This window comes from Limulus polyphemus, unplaced genomic scaffold (assembly GCF_000517525.1).
Source record: "Limulus polyphemus unplaced genomic scaffold, Limulus_polyphemus-2.1.2 Scaffold148, whole genome shotgun sequence".
NCBI classification, from domain to species: Eukaryota; Metazoa; Arthropoda; class Merostomata; order Xiphosura; family Limulidae; genus Limulus; species Limulus polyphemus.
Window position 1 is genome coordinate 636,134 of NW_013665758.1, and position 22,529 is coordinate 658,662.

Consider the following 22,529-nt stretch of genomic DNA (forward strand, 5'->3'; position numbering starts at 1 on the left):
GGGAATGAGACTATCAATATTGATATCTACTTTAAACATTGAGCTTGTAGTAAGCGCCCTTTGCCAAACGTTACATATTCTTTCTTTGGTTTAGAAGTGACTTATGCTCGAGTCAAGCGCGTTCGATGTGTTCCACTTTGTCACCTCCGGTACTCCTTTAAATTTAGTTTAATAAGCTTAGGTTAATTTAGCTTACTTCCTGTCAAACTAAACGATTTCCGCGTTATAGGCCAAAATGGCTTTCAGAAGAAATGTTGAAGAAGACAAAGTAGTTCAAATACTTAGAGATTTAGCCAAATTACCAGCTAACAGACAATGTTTTGATTGTAACCAAAGAGGACCGACATATGTAAATGTAACAATAGGGTCATTTGTTTGCACTTTATGCTGCGGAATATTGTGAGTTTAATTGGTGACATTGCATTAAAAAAATGACGTGTAATAATCTGATAAAGATCACGATAATCTATTTTTATAAAACCCAGATGACATATATGGGCCTAATAGATAGTTATTAAAAACTAATATAAACCAAAGACAGTTTAATCGATACATCAACCAGTGAATACATTTCTTCTTTTATAAATATTATTTAAATAAAAGCTATTGAAACTTTAAAATTAAATTTAGATATCATTTTACAAAACTAGCCTTTAGGCCTATGTGTTACAGTTTATACACAGCCTGAAAGTGAAAAGTTGATGAGTGACTGCAGTGACATCCAGAATATTTATGAAAAATAAATTTTGCAATAGACGGCTTAAATTTAGAATGAATGTCATTAATACTAAAAGTACTGATGTTTTATTCATAACACTAAACATTTGTTAATAATAGTAACTAAAATGTTTTTGTAGTTAATGTAGAACAAGAAGAAAATATGTGCATATATTTCAAAGAGCCATGACAATAGTGAGCAACTTTGTAACTCAGTGGCATTGAAACTTTTTTTGTGCCAGGAGTAATGACTTCCAACAAACCTGAAATTATCAAATATCCTTTACACATGAAGGGTATTGTGTTTGAGAAACTGTTAATACTATACAATATATATATATATATATAGTTTTGATGAGTGAAAAGGTAATCTTAAAATGGAAATTTCATTGCTGTTTGGGACTCTATAAAAATTCCTATACTTGTGGGTGACTAACCCACTTGCTCCCTCTACAGAAATCTATAGGAAACATACTCCTCCTGCTACCTTGGTTCCTGTACAATTCCTATAGGTGTAAGCTATAAAATGTCACATAAATATAGTCAAACTGGTTGACTGCTTTACAAGTGCTTGTATTTGTGCTATTTTAACTCCTTAAACTGAAACGGATGCTGTCAGCTTCCAGCCAAAAAATCCAGATTTACCCATCAAATGGTGACAGCATCCAATAACATTTATGTATCTTTGGCTGAAAATTAATCAAATCCATGTTATTATCTGCACAATTAAGAAAATTAAAGTTTTATAAGGTATGGTGATAATTATTAGAAATCATGAAAATAGTTCTGGCAGAATGCCCCAAAAAATTATGGGTTTAAATTTTGCTTTAACGAATAAGCAGAAAAAATGTACATCCACTTTGAAAGCAAATCTGCATCAGGATGACAGTGCCTGTCTGGGTTTTTTTTCTTTTCTGGTACTGAGAGAATGTGAAAAAATATGTAATTCTTAAAGAAATTTTAGTCAAAATATGCATTAGATTAAGACATAATGAAATGGTGATATATTTTAATTGTGCAGGTTACTCATACAAACGAATATAAAAAATATCACTTTTAAATATGAATAAGTAACTTACTCATGCGTTTAACTGATTCACTGTTTACTCATCTTACAATTATTTTTTTCAAAATACATAATTCAGCATGCACATATCATAAGCAAATCATTAAGATCAGTAAATTTTTCTAACTACTTGCTATTAATATAATTCTTAGTACATCAGGTGATCCATAGGTGCTATTATGTAGTAATTAAATGTTTTATGGAGAAAAGAATGGATAAATCTGTGTATAAAAGTTTTTAATTTTATATTTAATACATTATGCAGTATTATTCTTTGTTGTCTTTAATTAGACAATTTGTATTTCTACTTTAATATTAATGTCAAATATTACAAAAAGTTTGTTTTGATAATTAAAAAAAGTTGCTTGTATAATTTATTGTTTTTGCATTGGCTTTCAATGGTGTTTCTTGGTTTTGATTGATTTTGTTAAAAGACAATGAGGACAAAATGTATATGGATTATTTTTAATACCTATGAATATCACTTAAATTTCATTGTAAAATGCTTATGTAAAGATTGGAAAATGGAAGATTGATTAAAGGAGATAATGCAGTAACTACTGTTTGATTGGTTATTTGTGTAAGTTGTTGTAATTTAATGAGGAAATGCATGAGCCAAATTCAACAACATATTTGTTTTCCAGACGAGGATTAAATCCACCTCATCGAGTAAAATCCATCACAATGACCAGTTTCACTTCTGAAGAAATTGACCTTATAAAACAAAGAGGAAATGAGGTACTTTTTTTTACTCCATTAAAAGTTATCATAAATAATATAATAAGGTAAAACTTTTCAGGTATTACTTGTGTGCTTTATCAAGAATTGTTTGTTTTTAAAGAATAATCATTTCTGCTTGTATTTGAGTAACTTACATGACTCAGAGAAGTAAAATACTTGTATTTGTAATGTGAACAGTTTTACATGTATTTTGATATGATTAATTCAAAGGAATTAAAAAGTCATGTTGGCATTCTTTTGCATGGAGAAATGCACATTAGCGGATAAGCAGGGAATAAAATTACCTTTTTTTAACACATTTGTATTAAAAAAATTCAGTGGTGATTGTAATAGGCTGCTTCTATTAATACAGAGGTTTTTATTTGAAATTTTACTGGTGTAGTATGCATTTTTAACATGCTATAACTTATAACAAAGTTCTTTTATTAATTTTATATGAAATTGGTTAAAAACTGTGAAACTACGTAAATTTTCAGTTTCCCTATCTTACAGATTTAGTTCTTTGTTATTTAATTCTGTAAGACATTTTGTTGCTAGCTGTTTCTCAGTCTTCATGGAGTAACTTCTGTATATGTATATACAAATTAAACTTGTTTTCTTAGAAAGAGTTTGTTTAGTGCAAATTATAAGAAATATTGCTTCTTAAGGTCTTGAGACAGCATTTACATACTCTTCTCTGTAATAAATATTTTGATTGAGTGGCAAGAACACATTTAAAATTTTTTTTAGTGTTTCATTTGAAGTATAGAAAAGTATACACATGACTGTCTTAATTTTTTACATTTCCTTCAGTGTGTATGTGTTTGAAGTATTGCAGGCATATATGGCTTGGAGCTTATGATCCTACAACAAATATGGAACTTGAAAGAAGGATTGATGACCTATGCTACAGGAAAGATTTCATGATACAGAAATATGAGAGCAAGAGATGGTATATTGATCCAGATATGGCAGTGAAAAAGATGAAGCAAGAATGTGAACATCAGCAACAGTCTTCACAAACACAAGGATCTTGGCAGTTTTTTCAGCAACAGGGTTTACACACCTCTGTGGATCTTAAAAATAGTGTACCTGAAACAAAACCCATGTCTACAATATTGGCAGAAACTGTTGATTCTCTAGTTGCCCAGAATGTCAAGGTAATCACATATCAAAAGGTAAAAGACAAGCAGCTCAACTCTTTGGAAAACATTATGAAATATCTTCTGATATACAGTATGTATTTATTTTGTATTTCTTACTGTAAAAACCTGAATATTTTAATTTTGAATAAACTGGTATTTTAAAAACTTATTTGCATGTATCTGAAACAGTCATATTTGAATAGTAAGGAATTAGAAATCATATAAAAATGTGAAAACTTGTAAAAATGTCTATTTGAAAATATATTACTTACCAGCATAATCATTACTTTAGGTTCACTCTTATAAATGTTTTGTAACTTTTAATAATTTTATATTTGTTACTGTGTTACAATTGTGACATTTAAGTTGAGTGTCTATTGTTAATAATTTGTTTCACAGTGAAAAACTATGAAGTGCTTATGGTTTCAGCAACACAACAATTCCTCCTGGAGCCCAACTGATACTACCACCACATCACAACAACTATTACAAAATCAAGTGAAAACCCAAGAGGATGTTTTTAATGTTAGTGAAAATAATTCGTTTGAAGAAAGTACAGCAAGAGCAAATGGTATAGATGTAATTCTAGAATGTATATCTTGTTGATATTGAAATTAATTTATTTTTAAACACTTGAGAAATTTGATATTTTGTCACTATACTTGTTAGGTTCACAGTAACTTTGTGAAAAAGTTCACATCTTTGAATTTTAGAATTTTGTGGTCATAACAACAAGTAAATCAACAGGAAACCATTCAATTCATAGAGGTCATTTCCTCTACTCAGGAATCCCACTACTCTCTTTGAGGTTTGTTGGGCTGCTTGACAGCCATCTAACACTTGGCATGACAGATACATAGGTTGTAATGCTTACTATCATAGTTGAAGCAGACTGATCCTGACCTGATGAAAAATAGATTTGTCTTGAAAATGAGTCTAGCTATGCCACTATGATCAAGCTTTTTAAATAGAATTTATTAAGACTGTAGCACCAATCTGTGATATCAAATAAACAACAAATATTCAACAGGAACTTCTAAACTGATTAGCATGTTTTAAATTTCTTATGTACCAATTAACTTCTCTTAATATGGGCCAAGATTCTGTGGTTTTTACTATCACAACCCACAAAAAAAGATGTGACCATACTTTGGGGCTATGTGTGCATTATAAGAGTGATAGTCAAAACCCAATTTTTGTTCTTACTAGCTACCATCCCTATAATATTGCACGTATTTGACAAGAAATCCTTAGGTTATTTTAAGTTTTGGGCAGAAGTTTCAACAGTTCTCTGTGTATTTATTATGTTTTAGATGTTCTGTATCATAAGACCTACTGCCTTGCCTATTATACCGGAATTTTAATTTTATTTTTGCCTTATTTCTAAAGTGTTTTGTGCCTTTATAATGCATGGTATGTTGGACATTGGTATTCAGTAATTTTAATCATTGTATGCCAGATTTCATATGTGGCCTGAAAATTTTTGAAAAGCTTGTCATTTTTACACACCATCTTAAAGTCTTAAAAATTTAGTACTTTTGCTTAAGTAGCTTGGAAAAGGAATAATAATTTGATATAATTCTGGCATGTTTTAAGTGTTTTCAGAAAGAAGTTGTAAAGTAAGTAATTAAAAAAATGAAATTCTAAACAAAAGTATCCATTTTTCTTTAATAGTCAGCTTTATCTAAACATTAACTGTTATTTGATTAAACATTTTAACACCACAAGAGCTGGTATTTCTCTGGCACTGCCTCTTCATGACAATTGAATGCACATATGAAGCAAGAGTTAGTAAATTACGTAAAGAAATATAACAGTATAATTTTTTCATGGTACTTGTGTGTCACATTGGTTGATATGGAGTACACTAAAACAACTTTAATATACATATATAAATTGTTAAAATACTGGTGTTTTTCTCTGCAAGTAAATTGGTTTGAAGACTGTTAATATGTATATTTAAAATTAGAGAATGATAAAAGTTTGTTTTTACTTAATTTTCATGAATGTAAATTAGGCCTTTCCTTAAGCTTCGTACATATGTAACCAGTTTTTCTACTCAGTACTCAGTATACATCATTGAAACATTTTACTTGACTAATGGTCTGACTGTTTTTAAATGTAGAGGTGTGAGTGTGTGATATTTTCAGGTGAACTGATTTCCCTATGAGTATTAGACCTGTTAATGACTGCATATTTGATCAGGAAATGTGGACAGTAATCTGTGTTGGGTGAGAAACAAACAGACTAAACAAGGTTGAAGGATTATATAAACAGTCTTTATTTAGACAAACATACAAACAAACAAAAATGGTATGTGTACCTGCATAGATAAATGGACAATTGCTTCTAGTGGATCAGTAAATAGCTCAATAGCTTTCCATTCTTCAACATGAATCTCTGTTGAAATAGTCACATTAAAAACCAAGTAGAACTGAACCAAGCTTGAATTCAATAGGTAAACTCACTTTCTTTGTCCAGTTGACAGCATCACTTCATGATCCTTTTTTTTAAAGCATTAGTTCAGACAACATCAACTTGTCAAGCAAGGGATATCACTGTTGCTAATGCTTTCATTCTGGATGTTATGTGTTACTGTAATAACCTCTTTGGCAGATTAGACACTATCTACTATAGAGAACAAGGAAACAAAGCAACTAGAGCAGGGCAACCTCAACAACTTTCTGAACCATGTGGATGTGCTTAAACTGCATAAAACTAAATAAATGAAAAAATTATATATAACTAAAGCAAGTAGAAAACATTTGATATACCTGCTTATCACAAGAGGACTAATTAGTGTGAAAAACAAACCTTGCAATGTAATAGAATTTAAAAGGACTTGAAATAGTCAAATATTGTTGGAAAGTGAAGGTCAACAGTACTAAACATATCTAGAGATCTGTCATATTTGTTGTCTAATTTCTTATTAGAATTAATCTATCATATTTAAAAAACAATTATAAGGTACAGTATTCTGAATAATTAATAGATCACAAGAGTAACTTACTAGAAATTTCACTAAACTAAAAATTCTAAAGAGGATGATAATAACAGGATACAAAAATTAAGATTAGAACAAATGTTTGCTTCTGTTATTACTGTTAAATTTGTTTTTATAATAATTCATTATTTTTATTATAGAGTAAATTTGATTTTAAATATAAATATGCTCTATACATGGTCTTGACGTAGGAGAAGAAATACTTTCAATATGGTCTTCTCACAAAGACTATCCTGATCCTTGTCTGCCCTCTAAGCATTGCTAAAAATTTTTTATACCCCATCAGTTTTGTGCCATTTCTGAACATGTACGTATCATGTGACTACTCTCCACCAATAGTATTCCACCACCTATACCAACAGTTCCCTCTGCTATTCCCACTCAATTCTCAATTTCTAGATTGGCATTACATTGATTAGACACGTGTTTAGTTTTTCCAAGTATAACTACAGTTTTTAATTGTGATTTGTTACTATTTCAGAGGACGTTTATTCAACAATTTGAAAATTTTTGTGTTGATTTCAATTGTTTCCATGATTTTTACATTCAAAAATTTTCTGGTTAGACCACTGGTAACCTACAGATATATGTACTATATATCAATCAGTTTCATTCTGTGGTGGACTGTCACTCATAGACTTAATGAGTAAAGCAGAAGGGCATTTTTGCCCATCCCTGCTGATCCTTTGACTGAATAAATCAGGGTAGGTCTGTTTTTAAAAATAGGGAATCGCAGACACCAACTGCACTGTCTATGGTGTGACGTTCCTCTGGACTTCCCACTGCATCCCCCATTCCTTTTTCTTTTAGTGGAGCACAGGAGTGCTTACCAGTTCCTGGACCATTGAGGTTTCCTCCTGAGTGAGTTTAGAAATTTATTTTTCAATGCACACTTATGATTATCCAATCAGTGAGAAGGGGCAAAACTCTTCCATTTTCCCTGGATGCTTTTTCCCAGGTGGATAGTAATAAACAGAATTATAATTTAATTGGTTGGAGCAAGTTCGGCCTACGTGGGATCCTCCTCGTAATGTCAGGTTCAGGATGAAAATGCCCTGTTCCTATGGTGGAATGCAGTAGACACCTCTCTTTTTGTTAATTCCGGTTGCAAAAGGTTCTTTCCCTGCTTCTATGGTTGAGTTTGGGAGACTTCGTCTGCCTTGTTATACTGGCAACAAGGACGTTCATGTTCTGTTCCTAGGGTTGGACAATTGTTCCATCTCCTCCTTGTAATTCTGGATAAAGAATGTCTCTGCCATGTATTTACAGTTGAGTGAGTTATGATTTTACCCATAATACCGGTTACAGCTTTACCCTGTTCTTAAGGTTGAGGCAATGCCATGCCCCCATAATTCTGGGTTTAGTTTGTAATATATTCCTTACTCCTATGGTGGTTTGGGAGTTTGTCTAGTTACGACCAAAAGCTTACTTCCTCTTCGTAATTCTGGTAGCTTGATGTATGACACTCTACATAGAAATATGTACATGTACCTAGTTGCCAGTTATTTTATATTCAATTGGTAATTAAGTTATGGCAGTAAGAGGCATTTTATCACCTAAAATTTCTAAAAGTTCATATAATTAGTAATCCCATAACATAAGTAATCCTCTTCGTAATTCCATTTGCTTGATGTATGATACTCTGTATACTTACCATTGGGGTTGTTGGGTATATATAATACGGTCCACATGCCCTAGCCACTATGCTGTTATTACAGTTTTTTCATCCTCAATCTCCTAATGCCCAGGACAAGTTATGGAACCTTGTCTGTCCAGTTGATGTTGAGAATGTACATAGCTCATTCCGTTTATATGTTACTGTAGCTTTCACCTGTTAAACCATATTCCGCCTGTGCAATTAACTTCCTTTTCCACCCATTTTGGATTAATTTCCTACTTCTTGGGTGAAAAGCATACCTCCTCCAGAAGTAGTGCAGTACCCCACAAATGTGCTCCATTTTTATTGCCAGGCATACCCATTCATTTTGGGCAGACGCTTTCCACTTGGTTTCACTTTTGCGTGCCTACACCAGCCTCTCCATCTTTGCAATGTGAGATTCTAGCTTTGTGTGAGAGGAGGTAAAACCATATTCAGAAGTTAACATTTTTCTTAAACTAAAAATGTATTTCCGATAGCCTCCCCACTGCCAGTGTTCTTATTTTGGTACCTCACAATTCTCAAAAGTGAGGATCGAGCAAAAATAGCAGAGGGAGTTAGCTGCACCAGTATAGGTGGTGCAGTACTATTGGTGGGGAGTAATCGCATGATATATACATGTTCAGAAATGGCACAATACTAATGGGGTATAAAGACTGGTGCAGTGATTGCAAAAATGATTTTAGCAATGGGCAGACAAGGATCGAGATAGCTTTGTGTGAAAAGAGGTAAGTACTTATTGGAAATACATTTTCAATGTAAGAAAAATGTTAACTTCTGAAAAATGGTCTCTAGAACTTACAAAATGCTTTGAATTAGGCTTAATCAAAGTTGTGTAAACCCTGTAATGATTGGCTTATTGGACAGGAAATTGTTGAGGAATTTTCATGGTGTTAAAGTTTGTTGCACAGTTGCTATACTTGGATTATTTTTCAGATTATCCAAGAGCGATCTTTTTGTTTTTATGGTCCAGCTTCCCCACTATTGCACCTGTTGTCTTGCTAAATGGTAATCTGATGTAAAGTTATTTGTGTTTGTTTTTCCAGCATTATTGGAGCTTTTGTCTTTTGAAGTAGGCATGTATTATAGCACATTCTCATGTTTCCTGTGTTTAAAGTTCTTTTTTTTAAACTGAAGTTTTTATTATTATAGCTATAATATCCTAGTGTTATTTTAATGTTTGCTGTGCTCTTTGTGTTTTCATTTATTGTATTCCACCATTTTTTTACATTTAAAAATAACGTGCATATGTACTTTCTGAATGCTTCTTGTTTAACAAACATTATTATTCTTGCTAGAAACTAACACTGAAAATGAAAACCATCCAAATTTTGAGTGTGTTTTTACTGAAAATCCAGGTAAGTGTATTTTTTTCAACAGCTCATGCATATGCACGCACACTTGTTAACATAGAAATATGTACATGTACCTAGTTACCAATTATTTTATATTCAACTGGTAATTAAGTTATGGCAGTAAGAGGCATTTTATCACCTAAAATTTCTAAAAGTTCATATTCATATAATTAGTAATCCCATAACATCCTACCAGAAAAGCCCATTTTATTGGACTCTCATTAATAACAACCTTTTTTTTTCTGATTCAACCACCCTATAGTCCAATTACTAGTCTTTCCCCAGGCCCTCACTGATGTGATTTTCTTAACTTATCTTTTGTATGATGCCATATCAAGAGCTGTTTGAAAAATTGAAGTACATCATATTTATACCCTTTTCTTCATCCAGATAACTAGTAATGCCCTAAAAATAAATGACTAATAGGAATTCCCTTTGTTGAATCCATTTTGACTTTCTAAAATAACCTATTTCATCGCCAATTGAATTTGTAAAGATTCTTATTTCAGACTCTCTAGAATTTTACTCATTACAGAAGTAAGACTGACTGGCCAATAATTTTTAGAGCAAATTATATCACCCTTTTTAAATATAGAAATAATGTTACCAACTCTCCAATCTTAAAGCACCTATTCATTGTTTATTGTCTGATCCTATTGCAATTTCTGTTTTAAATACTCAACCTTTCTACTTAGCATCAAGGAGTTAATATCTACATGATTCAGGTCAATTCCAGTATTTCCCATGGAGTGCTCAGGGTCAGGAATATTGAAAATATCTTCTTGTAAAAACAGAGGAGAAGAAAACATTTTAAAGCTCAACTATGTCATAGTCTTCAACAGGAACCTTGCAATCAGCATTCTTTAAGGACCTAATCTCCATTTTAACATATTGCTTATCTTTATCATATTAAAAAAAATCATTGTTAGTTTAGCATTATTGACCAGTTGTTTCTCATAAACCCATTTTGATGTCCTAATTTCGTTTTAATGAAATCCATATTTTTCCTATAGTTTTGTGGAACTATCATCCATTCTGTCAATTTAAACTTCTTAAACTTATGACACTTATCTTTGATTTTCTTCTCTGTGTCTTTAGTAAGGCAATTAGGGTTGATCTTCCCTGTTATTATGTTCTTCTTTTTAGGAACATACCTGTCTTGAATTAAAAGTAACTTATTTTTAAAAAATTCTCAAAACTATTCCAAATAACTTTTTAGCTCATTATTTCTATTTTCTGATGATAAATCTGAATGGAGAGATGTAATTATATCATGATTAGTCTGCAAGACATTGAGTTATAATAAGCATTTTTCCAAGATTCAAGTTAGTGTGATATTTGATACCTCGCTAGCACAAACACCATTATTGAAAACCTATTATCTATTCAATCTAGCAAATATGGTATTAGAGGTCATCAATAATGATAATTTAAAAGCAATGAGTCTACCACTAGAAAAACCTGACCATGAAAAGATGTCAGACTGTGTCTAATTATCCATTATCTTCAGTGGTCAGGGTGAGAATTCGACTACTATCATCATTCATACTAATTGAGTAATATCATATAATCTTAGATACAAACAAGAAAGCATAGCATTAGTGTTTGAAAATTGTGGATGATGAATGACCGAAGAAATTTGGTTTGATGAATCATGATTTAAATTTTTTTTCACTGACAACAGAGTAAAATATAAAAAAAACTTGAAAGTTAAATTCACTACTGTTTCTTTTGACACCAGTGAACCAATTACACAGCATAAGCCAAAGAATGAAATATCCAAAATCTGCTTTTTCATACATATCCCATCTGGCACAGTTTTCAATGTTACCAGAGGAGCGAAAGTAAAGAACCAAGAAAACCTTGCTTTGCTTGAAGCTATTGTTCAATAGAAGTGATCTTTTCTGCCATTTTCAATGATGCATGTTAGTAAAACAACCCAAGTTGTGATTAATATTGAAGGTGGTCTCACTTTCTGTTATAATAATGTTTCAGTTGTAAAATACTACACTCGTCTTAAGCTATAGTGTGTGAATGTTTTTGATGATAAGTGTGTGTTTAATGGTTAACTTGTATCCTTTATAAGTATAAGGTATGTTATTGCCAATATTTCATACATTTCATGAAAGCATTTAACTGTTATAATTGGAGAAGAGAACATTTCAAAGCATTAGTTGTGTTTTATTCAGAAATAATATTTATTAACTATTTTTGCCTTGTATTGCTGGTGAGGCCACAAAAACAATTTTTGGTTTTTAATTAAAACAAATGTTTTCACATAGTATATGAATGTATGTATGATCTTTTTTCATTCATTAATGAATGCATTGCTGGTGTTTCTACCATTTATATTTTTTATAAAGTTGAATTTTGTTTCAGCTTCTCCTTCCTTTTGGCTGCCTTCTCCTGAGCTTCCTACTCATTCTTGGTTTATGTTGGCCATACCTTTACTAAATACTTCACTTCAGCTATCTAAAGTCACGAAAAATACTCCAGGATGGATCTCATGTGATGAAGTTTTAAACCAGGAACATCCACTTTTCAACTGGCCAGTAGCTCAACCTGTTCGCACTGTCTATTCTCAAAATATTATTTCCATACCTTCTCAAAGTATCAGTGCACTGCTGTCCTGTTCAGTCAGTTCTCAGTCCTCTTATAACCCGTTTTTCGTTTTACCTAAACTACCTGAAAATGATTCTGGTTTTCTAGCAGATACTGCAAGCTCTTCAGTTTTAACAATACCGGTTGCTCAAAATCCTGAACAAATTTCAACCCAAGACTTTACTTTTCCAACAGGTTCTATACCAAGTAGATTTAATTTCAGTCAGCACTCTGGAATTCCCCAAAATTCACCTCAGCAGATGAACCCACCTGCTGCTGACAAGTATGCTGCAGTTTCTGACCTGGACAACCTTTTCCATCAGATCTCTAAGCCAGCTGCAACAGCTGGATTCACTTGGTCAGATACTAGTGTTATAACATCTACTGCATTTCAATCATCAGCTGCTCCTGGCTCAGTTTATGTAACAGGTATGATGATTTTTTAATACAAATTTTGATATGTTTCTCCAGTGTTTTTAACCACTTATTATGGCAGGATTTGTGAGTTAATGTAATTGTAATGTAATGTAATAATATAATTTAGATTGTCTTAGAATTATAACTTTAACCTCACACTTTGATTTTTAAAGCCTTAGGAAAATGTGTTGTTCATGTTGAAACCAAAAGCACTAAAATTAACAGTAAATACCCTAAATACCTTCAAAACTAGAGTTAATTTAACCTAAATAAAAAATATTGTAAATATTCACCCTTAATGTTACTTAGAACTAAATCCTCTCATTCTCCATGAAGTTAACTACATTTATTCTCTCACCATAGATATAAACAAGGCACTGTGGATAAGACATCTTTAAAAGATTACTGCCTCAAACTCATACTTTACATCAAGAGAAATATACATATTTTTTTAATATCTACATTTTCTCTGTCTTTCAATACCTAACAGTGGTATATTTACTTAAATCATATGTGTAGATATACACACATACACACACACACATCGAACTTATTGGCTAACCAATTGTAACTGTTACGTTACAATTATATAAATTTACTAGATCTCAAATATTCTACCTTATGTCATTTATTTACACTTAAATACACAAATATTCTACCTTATGTCATATATTTACACTTTAATACACAAATATTCTACCTTATGTCATATATTTACATTTAAGTATACAAATATTCTACCTTATGTCATTTATTTACACTTAAATACACAAATATTCTACCTTATGTCATTTATTTACACTTAAATACACAAATATTCTACCTTATGTCATTTATTTACACTTAAATACACAAATATTCTACCTTATGTCATTTATTTACACTTAAATACACAAATATTCTACCTTATGTCATTTATTTACACTTAAATACACAAATATTCTACCTTATGTCATTTATTTACACTTAAATACACAAATATTCTACCTTATGTCATATATTCACATTTATATATACACATATTCTACCTTATGTCATATGTTTACATTTAAATGTACAATATTATATCTTTCTTAAATAGTTACATTTCAGATATCAAGATTCCACTAATTCCCTTGCAAACTTTTGTACTGAATTTTTCTGTATATGATTTTAATGAGGAACATCCTGCTTAAACTACCCTTTATCTGTTTACTGAGAAAACAAACACATAAATTAATCTTAATCTTATCTAGCACTAATTCACTGCTCAAACTGTGTGTTTTAAAATGTATTTAGAAAGTAAATGTATAGCAGTAACTATGCCTGATTGACACCACTAATATCATATCTAATACAGAATAAAGCAAATATCACATAGTGGTAACAGAGACTAGGGTGAAAACCGCATTGTTAAAAAATCAACATCTAATATTTTAATTTCTTTGGTGACTGTCTTAATATTAAATCATTTAGTAACACCCTGTAAGGGTTATCATAGTGCATATTTCATAATTTCTTCAAATTTCATCACCAGCTTTAAAACCCCATAAAGTTAGTTCATAATATTCTAACTACAAAAAACAACATTAGCTATTGAGTAAGTAGTTTTCGTATTCAATTGGAAGTTTAGAAAAAACAGATTTAAATGGTAACAATATAATAGAATGTATGATAAAACGTGTGACATTCACGTGTTTAATATAATAATATTGTTAAGAGAAAACATTAAAAAGGTGTTTTTGGTATTTAATATTTATTATAAAACTTTGTTTTCCACCTGATAAAATATTTTATATTTGCCTTGCCTGATTATTCTGAAGACTAAATTCCTCTTCCTGTATTTTTTAACATCTCATAAGATTATATGGTAATTGTGTTGTAACATCTTTTGTTCCTACTGTTACAGTACCTGTAGTTTAGCATGCTACTTTAAATTATGTAATTTGAACTGGAGAAAAGTGGAATTTGTGTATAAATAAGAAATATTTTATAAGCACTACATCAAAATTCTTTATACAGCATCATAGATGGTAAATGAGTCTTTTGTTTCTATAGACTATTCTGTCATATATATGAGTTTGTATAAATGTGAAGAATCAGTTTGTGCTCCTAAATGAATAAATTCTCCTCAGTGACTCACATATGCCTCTTTCAATCTCCCTGTCTCTCTCTCCCTCCATGTATAACTGTATAATATTTTTGAGTTGATGAAAATAATGCCCCATAAGGGATGGCTTTTTTGGGGAGGTTTAGCCTCCACAAGCTTCTCGTACTCGCTGCTCCTGTGCACTATGACAAATAACTTTTATACTACCATGAATATACTCAACTTAATAGTTAAAAATCATAATTTGGAAAGGTTTTTTTACTACTTCACTTTAATATGCTTCTTCAATTTAACAAAAAAGCAAATAAACTATCTTATAAATTAAATTTATCCAATACAAATGTTGGATTGATATATTTACTTGATAATTACTTACAAATAATATTAATTTTGTGTAATCTGTTTTGATAGTTGTAAGAAATGATAAAAAATATGCCACATGCAAATCCTGGCATGTTGTATAGTAAATAATTTGTTGGATATATTGGTTTATGTAGCACTTTGTAGAATAGGAGGAGAGAGATTCAATTATTGATGAATCATTATTTGATCAAAAAGTTTTATGAAATCACACTGTAATGAATGGGAGTAGTGAAAGATATGTTTTTAACAGACATACCAGATATTTACTATTATGTTGTACCAGATTTGTATATCTCTTTCAGTTTAATTTGACCTTAAAATATTTAGATTTTGAACTGTTTTAGCTGCATCCAACTCCTTCAGCACTAATACTGCTGCAACTTGGAGTCAGCCATCTCCTCTGAACACTCAAGAGCAAGGTCATTTTTCAAGTACCAATCCATTTCAGGATGTACTGCAGCCTACTGGATTCGATGCTCTTGCACCATCTTCAGCCTTTGGTATTCAAGTCCGTGCACAGAACATGTCTGAATTTGAGCAGTTTGAACCCCAAGATAATATTACAACCAGTTATGCTTTTGGAGTAAGAGCAAGATCTAGCACTAGTTTTGGGGCTTTTATGTCTGCTAATCTTGAGTTGGGGAACCAACCAAATGACATACCAACAAATTATTATGGAGTACAAAATGTTGATTTTGGTTTGAGCTCATCAGCCAGTGGACTGTCTGAAACAGGAACTGCCCCTACAGGAAGTCAGTCAACTGGGACTGCTTGGACATTTGAAAATGGTCAACAAACTCAGATGAACGTATGTTGTAGAAACAAACTTGGCATAAGGCCACAGCAGCAACCTCCTCAGTCTTCAGTCTATCCCTTCTCAGTAAGTATTTTTTTAAAAAAACTAAAACTGATGTCAAAGAATTAGTTATTTATTAAAGTTTCTTTATTAACATAACATATTCTGCTTAAGATCAGAATTGATAAAACACCCAGAGTTAAATGTTTTCATTGGATCTGTATATTAATATGTCAGAAAAATATTTAGAATTAAGTGCCGAAATGCTGTTTTTAATAGGAAAACCATTTTTTATGTCTACTAGGAGATATAATACTTTCTTAAAAAATTGTAAATGAATCTATATTTGATCATTAAAAGATATACAAGTGAATTGATAAATCATCTATAGTTTTTGTTGTGAGAAGTTAAACTCCTAAGGTCTTCCTACCTGATTTTTAAGTCTTTCTTATGTTCAGTTATCTACTTTCTTTATCTCTTCTATGCAGTAATATTGAACTTTTGGGATAAGGATTTTTTTTTCTGTCTAATTGCTGTGTCAGAATCATCAAGGACCCCTTTCCAGGTTTCTGCATTTTTTTATTTTTTTTTGCTGTTCCAAAATGGACAGGTGAGTTTCACCTTTATTAATCTTGATCAGGCTAGTAAAGAATATGCTAATTCCATATATAAAAATAAAATTAGTTCAGAAGTTAGTTAGGTGATCCATCACACACATTTCCATGCATTTGTTTATCCTCTATTCAATTTTTTTCTTTGTGCTCTTCAATTTTGAAACAGTTTGCGAACTTAAAGATAACATATGTTTTCTCAGTTTAATTTTTTATTCTAACATTGTTGTCTTTGATTGTTCATTGTTAACAATCAATTCCAAAGTCCAAGTTACCACTTCAGAGGTAATGCCATCTAACATCACGGTACACAAACTGTGGGTGGTGGGTAACTTGGCTATGGAATTATTGGTTCTCATCTGCCATAAGATTGATCATTATATGAGTCAACCTGCTTCTCCTGAACATGCCGAATCTGTCCAGGCTGATGAGGAATTTAACAGCCTTTTTCCTTCACCTGATTTTACAGTGTCTTACTATGCCCCTAATGCAGAACCAGCTTGGCCTAATACGTCTTTTTTTTAGACATGATTTCTCAGGTGTGTCCTGTTTTATCCATTTCCCCAATTTCTTATAATCCCCTTCCTTCTTTGTTACATGATACCTCCTCCCTGGATATTAGGGTTCATGCAGAGTGTTTTGTCTGTCAGTTGGTTGAGGGTGCTAGCATGAGGAATTTGACACCCTTTTTCCTCCACCTAATTTTACAGTGTCTTCCTATGCCCCTAATGTAGAACCAGCTAGGCCTAATATGGCTTTTTTAAGACATGATTTCTCAGGTGTGTCTTGTTTTATCCATTTCCCCAATTTCTTATAATCCCCCCTTTTTTTTGGCACTGTAGATGGTTCCTGTCAGATTGGTTTTGAGTGGGATTGTTTACTTTACCAAGACATCATTCTTATGCTGATTGTCCAAATGTTGGGTTCCCAGCTCGGTCAAACAATTGATCATATTGCTATAATTTGTCCCATTCATAGATTGATGGGTATGAGATTTCCCTCTGGTCTGCTGAACTTGAGGTGAAGACAGTATGATCCTCTTTCCTACCCCCAGCAGATGGCTGGGTTTTGGATTGCAGTTGACTTACTGCTGGTATGATCCTCTTTCCTACCCCACATGGATGTCGGTTCCCAGTGGCTGGGTCTTGGATTGTAGTTGACTTGCTGTGTATGGTCCATCAAACCCTATCCATTCTACACCTTGGGTCACATACTTTTTGCTTTCACCCACAGTACTGTCATCTGCAGGGTTGAGATTCAGATATCAGGTGGTTCAGATCAATATTCAACCATTGTTCTCTCCCTTTTGGATGTGTTCCTCCCTTTTTCTGCCCTTCTCTGCATCACCTCTTTCCACACTGGACAAAGAGTATACCTGGTACAGAAGTGGTGTGGTCTCCCACGTATGATCCTCTAATGCAAGGATCTCCTCTTTTAGGATGTCCTTCAGACATTTTCAAAAGATGCTTCTTTCTTTCCCTTGCACCAGTCCCTCCAGCAATTTATGTGAGAAGAGTTAATGTACCGTATTGGAAGTTATAATTTTCCTATACTGAAAATGTATTTCTGATAGGTACTTACCTCCTTTCACCCTTCCTCCCCACTGAAAACCAGTGTTTTCATTTTCTGCCAAACCTTTAAATGATAGTTTGGTAGAACCCAATAGAGAGATTCAAATACATCAGGAGGATGTGTCACACTCCTATTGTTGGAGAGTTGTCGCATGATGATTTGTGAGATGCAGTTGAAACCATGTTGAATGTAGCTCAAGGCTTGTGGCATGTGAAAAGAGTTTTACATATAGAGGACAGCACTGAATGAGAATAACTATTTATGTGAAAGGAGGTAATTACATATCAGAAATACATTTTCGGTATAGGAAAATTATAACTTCCACTTGATTGTCCCAAAGTTTGTTTATTGCTAGATTAATGGGGGTAAAAAAGGCATTCCAAGCTATTAATCAGAATTTCATTGAGAGATATCCACAGAGTATCAAGTGATAACTGCTCAGTTATCATACTGTTGGTCAGCTGGTATTAGTAGATGTAATACTTTGAACATCAACAGTTTGCTGAACTGAATATGGTTGAAAATTCAACTGGAAGGGCATTTTGATCATTATTTTCTTGGCTTTTGAGTGGTTGAAATTCTGCACAGAAAGCTGTTTGATTCTTGTTAGCCTTTCCCCAGTACATTTAAATGTGTATAACTACTCCATGTATAGTGATTGAGTTATATTTTGTTTCAGCATGAAATATGAATCAGGTTGTTAAAAAATCTAAGTATATGTGTTTATTTTCTGTAATGCCAATTGTAGCAAGTGTATTAATTCATATTTATGGCATTAACATATGTCTCAGTAGTTCAGTTGCTGTTGCTGACAACCATTTAGGACAGTAAGTGTGTTTTGCTGTAAAGTATTTTATTTAGCCTAGGTTGGTGTGAGTGTGTATTAACATATATTTTTGTGACAGCATGAATTTTATTGATCCTGGCTGAATTCTGCTGATGATTAGTTTTTTCATTATGGCAAGAAAATGTGTTGAGCATAATGGCTCATAGATGGCAGCACGATAGGGAATTGCAGCTATCAAGATATAGTTTGTGGGGGTGAACCATGTCTCTTACTTTAGTGAAGGTTCATGAGGGGAAGGCAGTCTGCCTTAAGCAGCAAGTGGTGATGCATAATGTAGGTACATATATATATATGTGTGCAGATTTTGTTAAACAAGACCGATGTCTGTAGGTTTACTTTCTTCTTAGAATTCTTCTCAAGAAGTCGATAAGCCGTCTTAACGTTGTTAGAACAACGGGTAAAAGTTGTAGCTAGTGATGAGTTGGCTGACGCGTTTATGAAAATGGAGATTGTGAGGGTACAACCAAAGATGTCACTTTGTATGTGCACCTGGTTTGTACTAAATTTGTATCTGAAAGAAGTAGGAAAGGAAAGCGATGTAAGTGTCAATGAATTCCCTTGATCAAACGTTAGAGGCTGGTACTTGTTTTGGTTATTTGTTTAGAAACCAGTACTTGCAGTTTCGATTCCCATTTCTTTCCTACTGGACACAGGCTATGTTAATATACCAACCAGACAGTAGTGAGGGGAAGCACCAGGGTTACAGGATAGCTTTGTTAGCTGTTGTCATGGCAATGATGACTGTAGGCAGCACAACTCAGTGTTGGTTAGTGCAAGACTTAATTAAACCTGGTGCACCAGGATATCCATAGGCACAAAGGATACATTGCCTATATGCATTTTAATACACATAATCCTCTAGAAGTGTCACTTGACCACAGAAATAGTTTTAATATTCGGTCTAAAAGCAATTTTAGAATAGAAAAACATTGTACTTGAGCTGTTATAATTTTTAAACCTATAATTTTGGTGGAACTTCTGACAAATCAAGTTCATTTGACTTTATATTTACAATCCTGATTTTTCTATTTAAGATCAAGTGCATAATCCTTCTGACTGTGATTTCAATTAGATAGTTGTGTTAGTTCATTTTGCCTAATTGTTTAGTCTTAATGCTATACATTGGTAAGAGAATATCTTAGATTTTCTTTTCAGAGGCCTTGACAATTTTGACCCTTATATGACCATTCCTAAGATACCAAGTGCCATCCTAGCCTTTGACAAAGTGGAGCTCCTGGATAAAGATGTATTGCTGGCCTGTGCAGTGACCATTAAGGATCTTACTGAGTCCTGAATTCTTCAGGGGCTGGGCAACCCAAATAGCTGCTGAGGAAAGATCCAGCCATGATGGGGGTCATCTTCAAAATCAGCCATGCCATTTTTATCCAGTCTCCTTATGACTCAACCCCTGAATTGGTTGGTCAAGAGAGATATGACGAGCCTTTAAAGAGTTTTGTTGAAGTATGTACAACAACCAAGTGACACAGTCGTTGGATGTGTACACACCTTTAGTACACACCTTTCAATACATACCAAAGCCCAAAAAAGTCTTGGAACTAAAATCTCCTCGATGATTGTATAAGCACTGAGAGGGTCTCCATAAGCTGGAATTGAGGGATACATCAACCATGGCCAAAATATCATAGACTGCAGGGATCTTCACAGTGAATGTGGTACTTTATGTCCACTGCAGCTAACCAACCACCACTGAAGCAGTCCTGCAGTCTTGTCTCAGGAGCAGCCAAGGTTAGAACTCTAGTACATGATCACCAACCAGCATCACCACCAGACCATCCCTGCAACAAGTCTCCTTGCTAAAGCAAGACTGCCAGGAACAGGCAGCCAAGGCAGACAAGCTACAAAAGCAACATGAAATACTATCTCAGGTGGAGGAGGAGGTCTGACAGTTGCATAATGTATACAATGCTGCACCATGTTCTCACAGTTAGCTGCACTATTGTCTAAACATACATTCTTGGTACTTCTTGTTTTCGAAGTATCAAAAGTTTTCAAGTCTAATTAGGTAGAGGAGAAATATTGTCAAATTCTAAATGAGACTGTAATCCCATGCTTATAAACTTGAATATTTTTCTTTGTATAATACATACATAAAAAAAACTATCTTAAATGCTTAAAGGTTGAAAAAAATATTTTGCTGGTCAGTCCAAAAAATAACTTTCACTTTAGTTCTCAAACCAGTAAATCATAATTATATCAAGGTAACATTTTACAGTAATATAGTATGAACCACAATAAGCACTTTCACGTGAATTTAGTTTTGCTTAAGTTTAATCATCTAAAAAGAAAATTTTTGATGTTATAACTCTTATCTTTTGCAGTGATGAAAGAATCTTAACTTAGAAATCATTATGTGGTGTATAAATGGAGGAAAAAATCAAAATTAATTCATGAAATTTCTTTATTTCACAAATGAACAAACGTTTTTACAAAAAACTGAATTTATATCATATGAAATTATGATGTAATATGCATGTGTTAAATTTATTCTTATTTAGGAAGCTAATGAGGCAACTTACCCATTGAAGCTTAATCCTGGAAATCCTTTCCTATGACATTTTGATCTAAAGAAAAATTCTGGTATCGGAAATCTTTCTGTGAGGTGTGATTGGTAATGATGTTTTTTTTTGTTTTTTTTGCAAATATAACCTTCACTTAATTCTAATCAGTTGAATACAAACCTCATATATTATAACACTGATACAAATTGATGGGAAAATACTCATTATTTTGTGAATATTATATCTTTACTTTTTAAATGAAAATATTTTATGATCCAACATGATTATCCTAACACTGTGACAAACATACTCATGAGTATGTAATATGATATTTTCTATAATGTTTCTTACAAGTGAACAAAAATCCTTGCAATGCAGAAACTATTGGTCTTCAATGAAAATAATAATCTAAATTTAATTTTATCAATATGCTTATTGGGTTAAATCTAAATTTAAAATATCCTCTTTTTTTTTTACTTCTAAAATGTAAAAATAAATTGCCATTTAAAAGTATCTTGTTTGAACAGATGTGGGAAGATTTTGTGTTAAACTAATCTTTGTAATCCCCAAATTTATTCATTTAACGATATTTAAAAATGAGAAATTTCAGGGAATTGAACTGTCAGAAAATGTATTTGAACATAAATTATTTCATAAAATTCCTTCTAATTCTATCAAATTATTATATACCATACTTCTTCATTCATGGGTTTGAACTATTTTCTGGTGTAGACATATATATTCTTTTCAAATTAACAAACTTCAGCATGTATTTGTTTTAATACAAATTAATTTCAAATTGATAACTATAAGAAATTTTTGAAACTTTGCATAGGAAAAAAAGATAACATTAAAGAAAATCTAATTTGTATTATTTTAGCTAATAAAACGTGCTAAAATTATTGCTTACTGTCTGTGTGCCTAACTTAGCAGTAACTGTATGATTGTGGCATATAACCAGCACCTGGGAGAGGAGGGTGCACCCGGTATCACCAGGGCTCAGGCAAATATTTTCACACATATGATACCGAAAAAATCCTTTTCCTCTCT

At 32.4% G+C, this 22,529-nt stretch overlaps 2 protein-coding genes across 3 annotated transcripts; both read left to right on the top strand.

Moving 5' to 3' along the window:
* Nucleotides 1–200: 200 nt before the first annotated feature.
* Nucleotides 201–3,400, top strand: LOC111084047 (arf-GAP domain and FG repeat-containing protein 1-like). Its single transcript, XM_022380826.1, has 3 exons — nt 201–399; nt 2,428–2,521; nt 3,317–3,400. The coding sequence occupies exons 1-3, from the start codon at nt 236–238 to the stop codon at nt 3,329–3,331; spliced, it is 273 nt and encodes a 90-aa protein (XP_022236534.1). The 5' UTR covers nt 201–235; the 3' UTR covers nt 3,332–3,400.
* A 250-nt stretch (nt 3,401–3,650) lies between these two features.
* LOC106475592 lies at nt 3,651–22,230 on the top strand. Of its 2 annotated transcripts, none has more exons than XM_022380823.1 (6): nt 3,651–3,739; nt 4,048–4,219; nt 9,608–9,667; nt 12,044–12,694; nt 15,479–16,014; nt 20,116–22,230. In XM_022380823.1, exons 2-6 carry the CDS (start codon nt 4,057–4,059, stop codon nt 20,122–20,124), a joined length of 1,419 nt encoding a protein of 472 aa, XP_022236531.1. In that variant the 5' UTR covers nt 3,651–3,739; nt 4,048–4,056; the 3' UTR covers nt 20,125–22,230. The 2 variants fall into 2 exon arrangements, with proteins under 2 accessions (XP_022236531.1, XP_022236525.1); XM_022380817.1 differs by having other exon boundaries at nt 21,477–22,230.
* The last annotated feature ends 299 nt before the right edge of the window (nt 22,231–22,529 follow it).

Bases quoted from the DNA above. Each gene is read 5' to 3' on its own strand.
- LOC111084047 (XM_022380826.1), top strand. From the start codon at position 236: ATGGCTTTCAGAAGAAATGTTGAAGAAGACAAAGTAGTTCAAATACTT. The intron at 400-2,427 runs GTGAGTTTAATT...TTTGTTTTCCAG, and splicing joins ACTTTATGCTGCGGAATATT to ACGAGGATTAAATCCACCTC.
- LOC106475592 (XM_022380817.1), top strand. From the start codon at position 4,057: ATGAAGTGCTTATGGTTTCAGCAACACAACAATTCCTCCTGGAGCCCA. The intron at 4,220-9,607 runs GTATAGATGTAA...TATTCTTGCTAG, and splicing joins AAGTACAGCAAGAGCAAATG to AAACTAACACTGAAAATGAA. The intron at 12,695-15,478 runs GTATGATGATTT...GAACTGTTTTAG, and splicing joins TGGCTCAGTTTATGTAACAG to CTGCATCCAACTCCTTCAGC.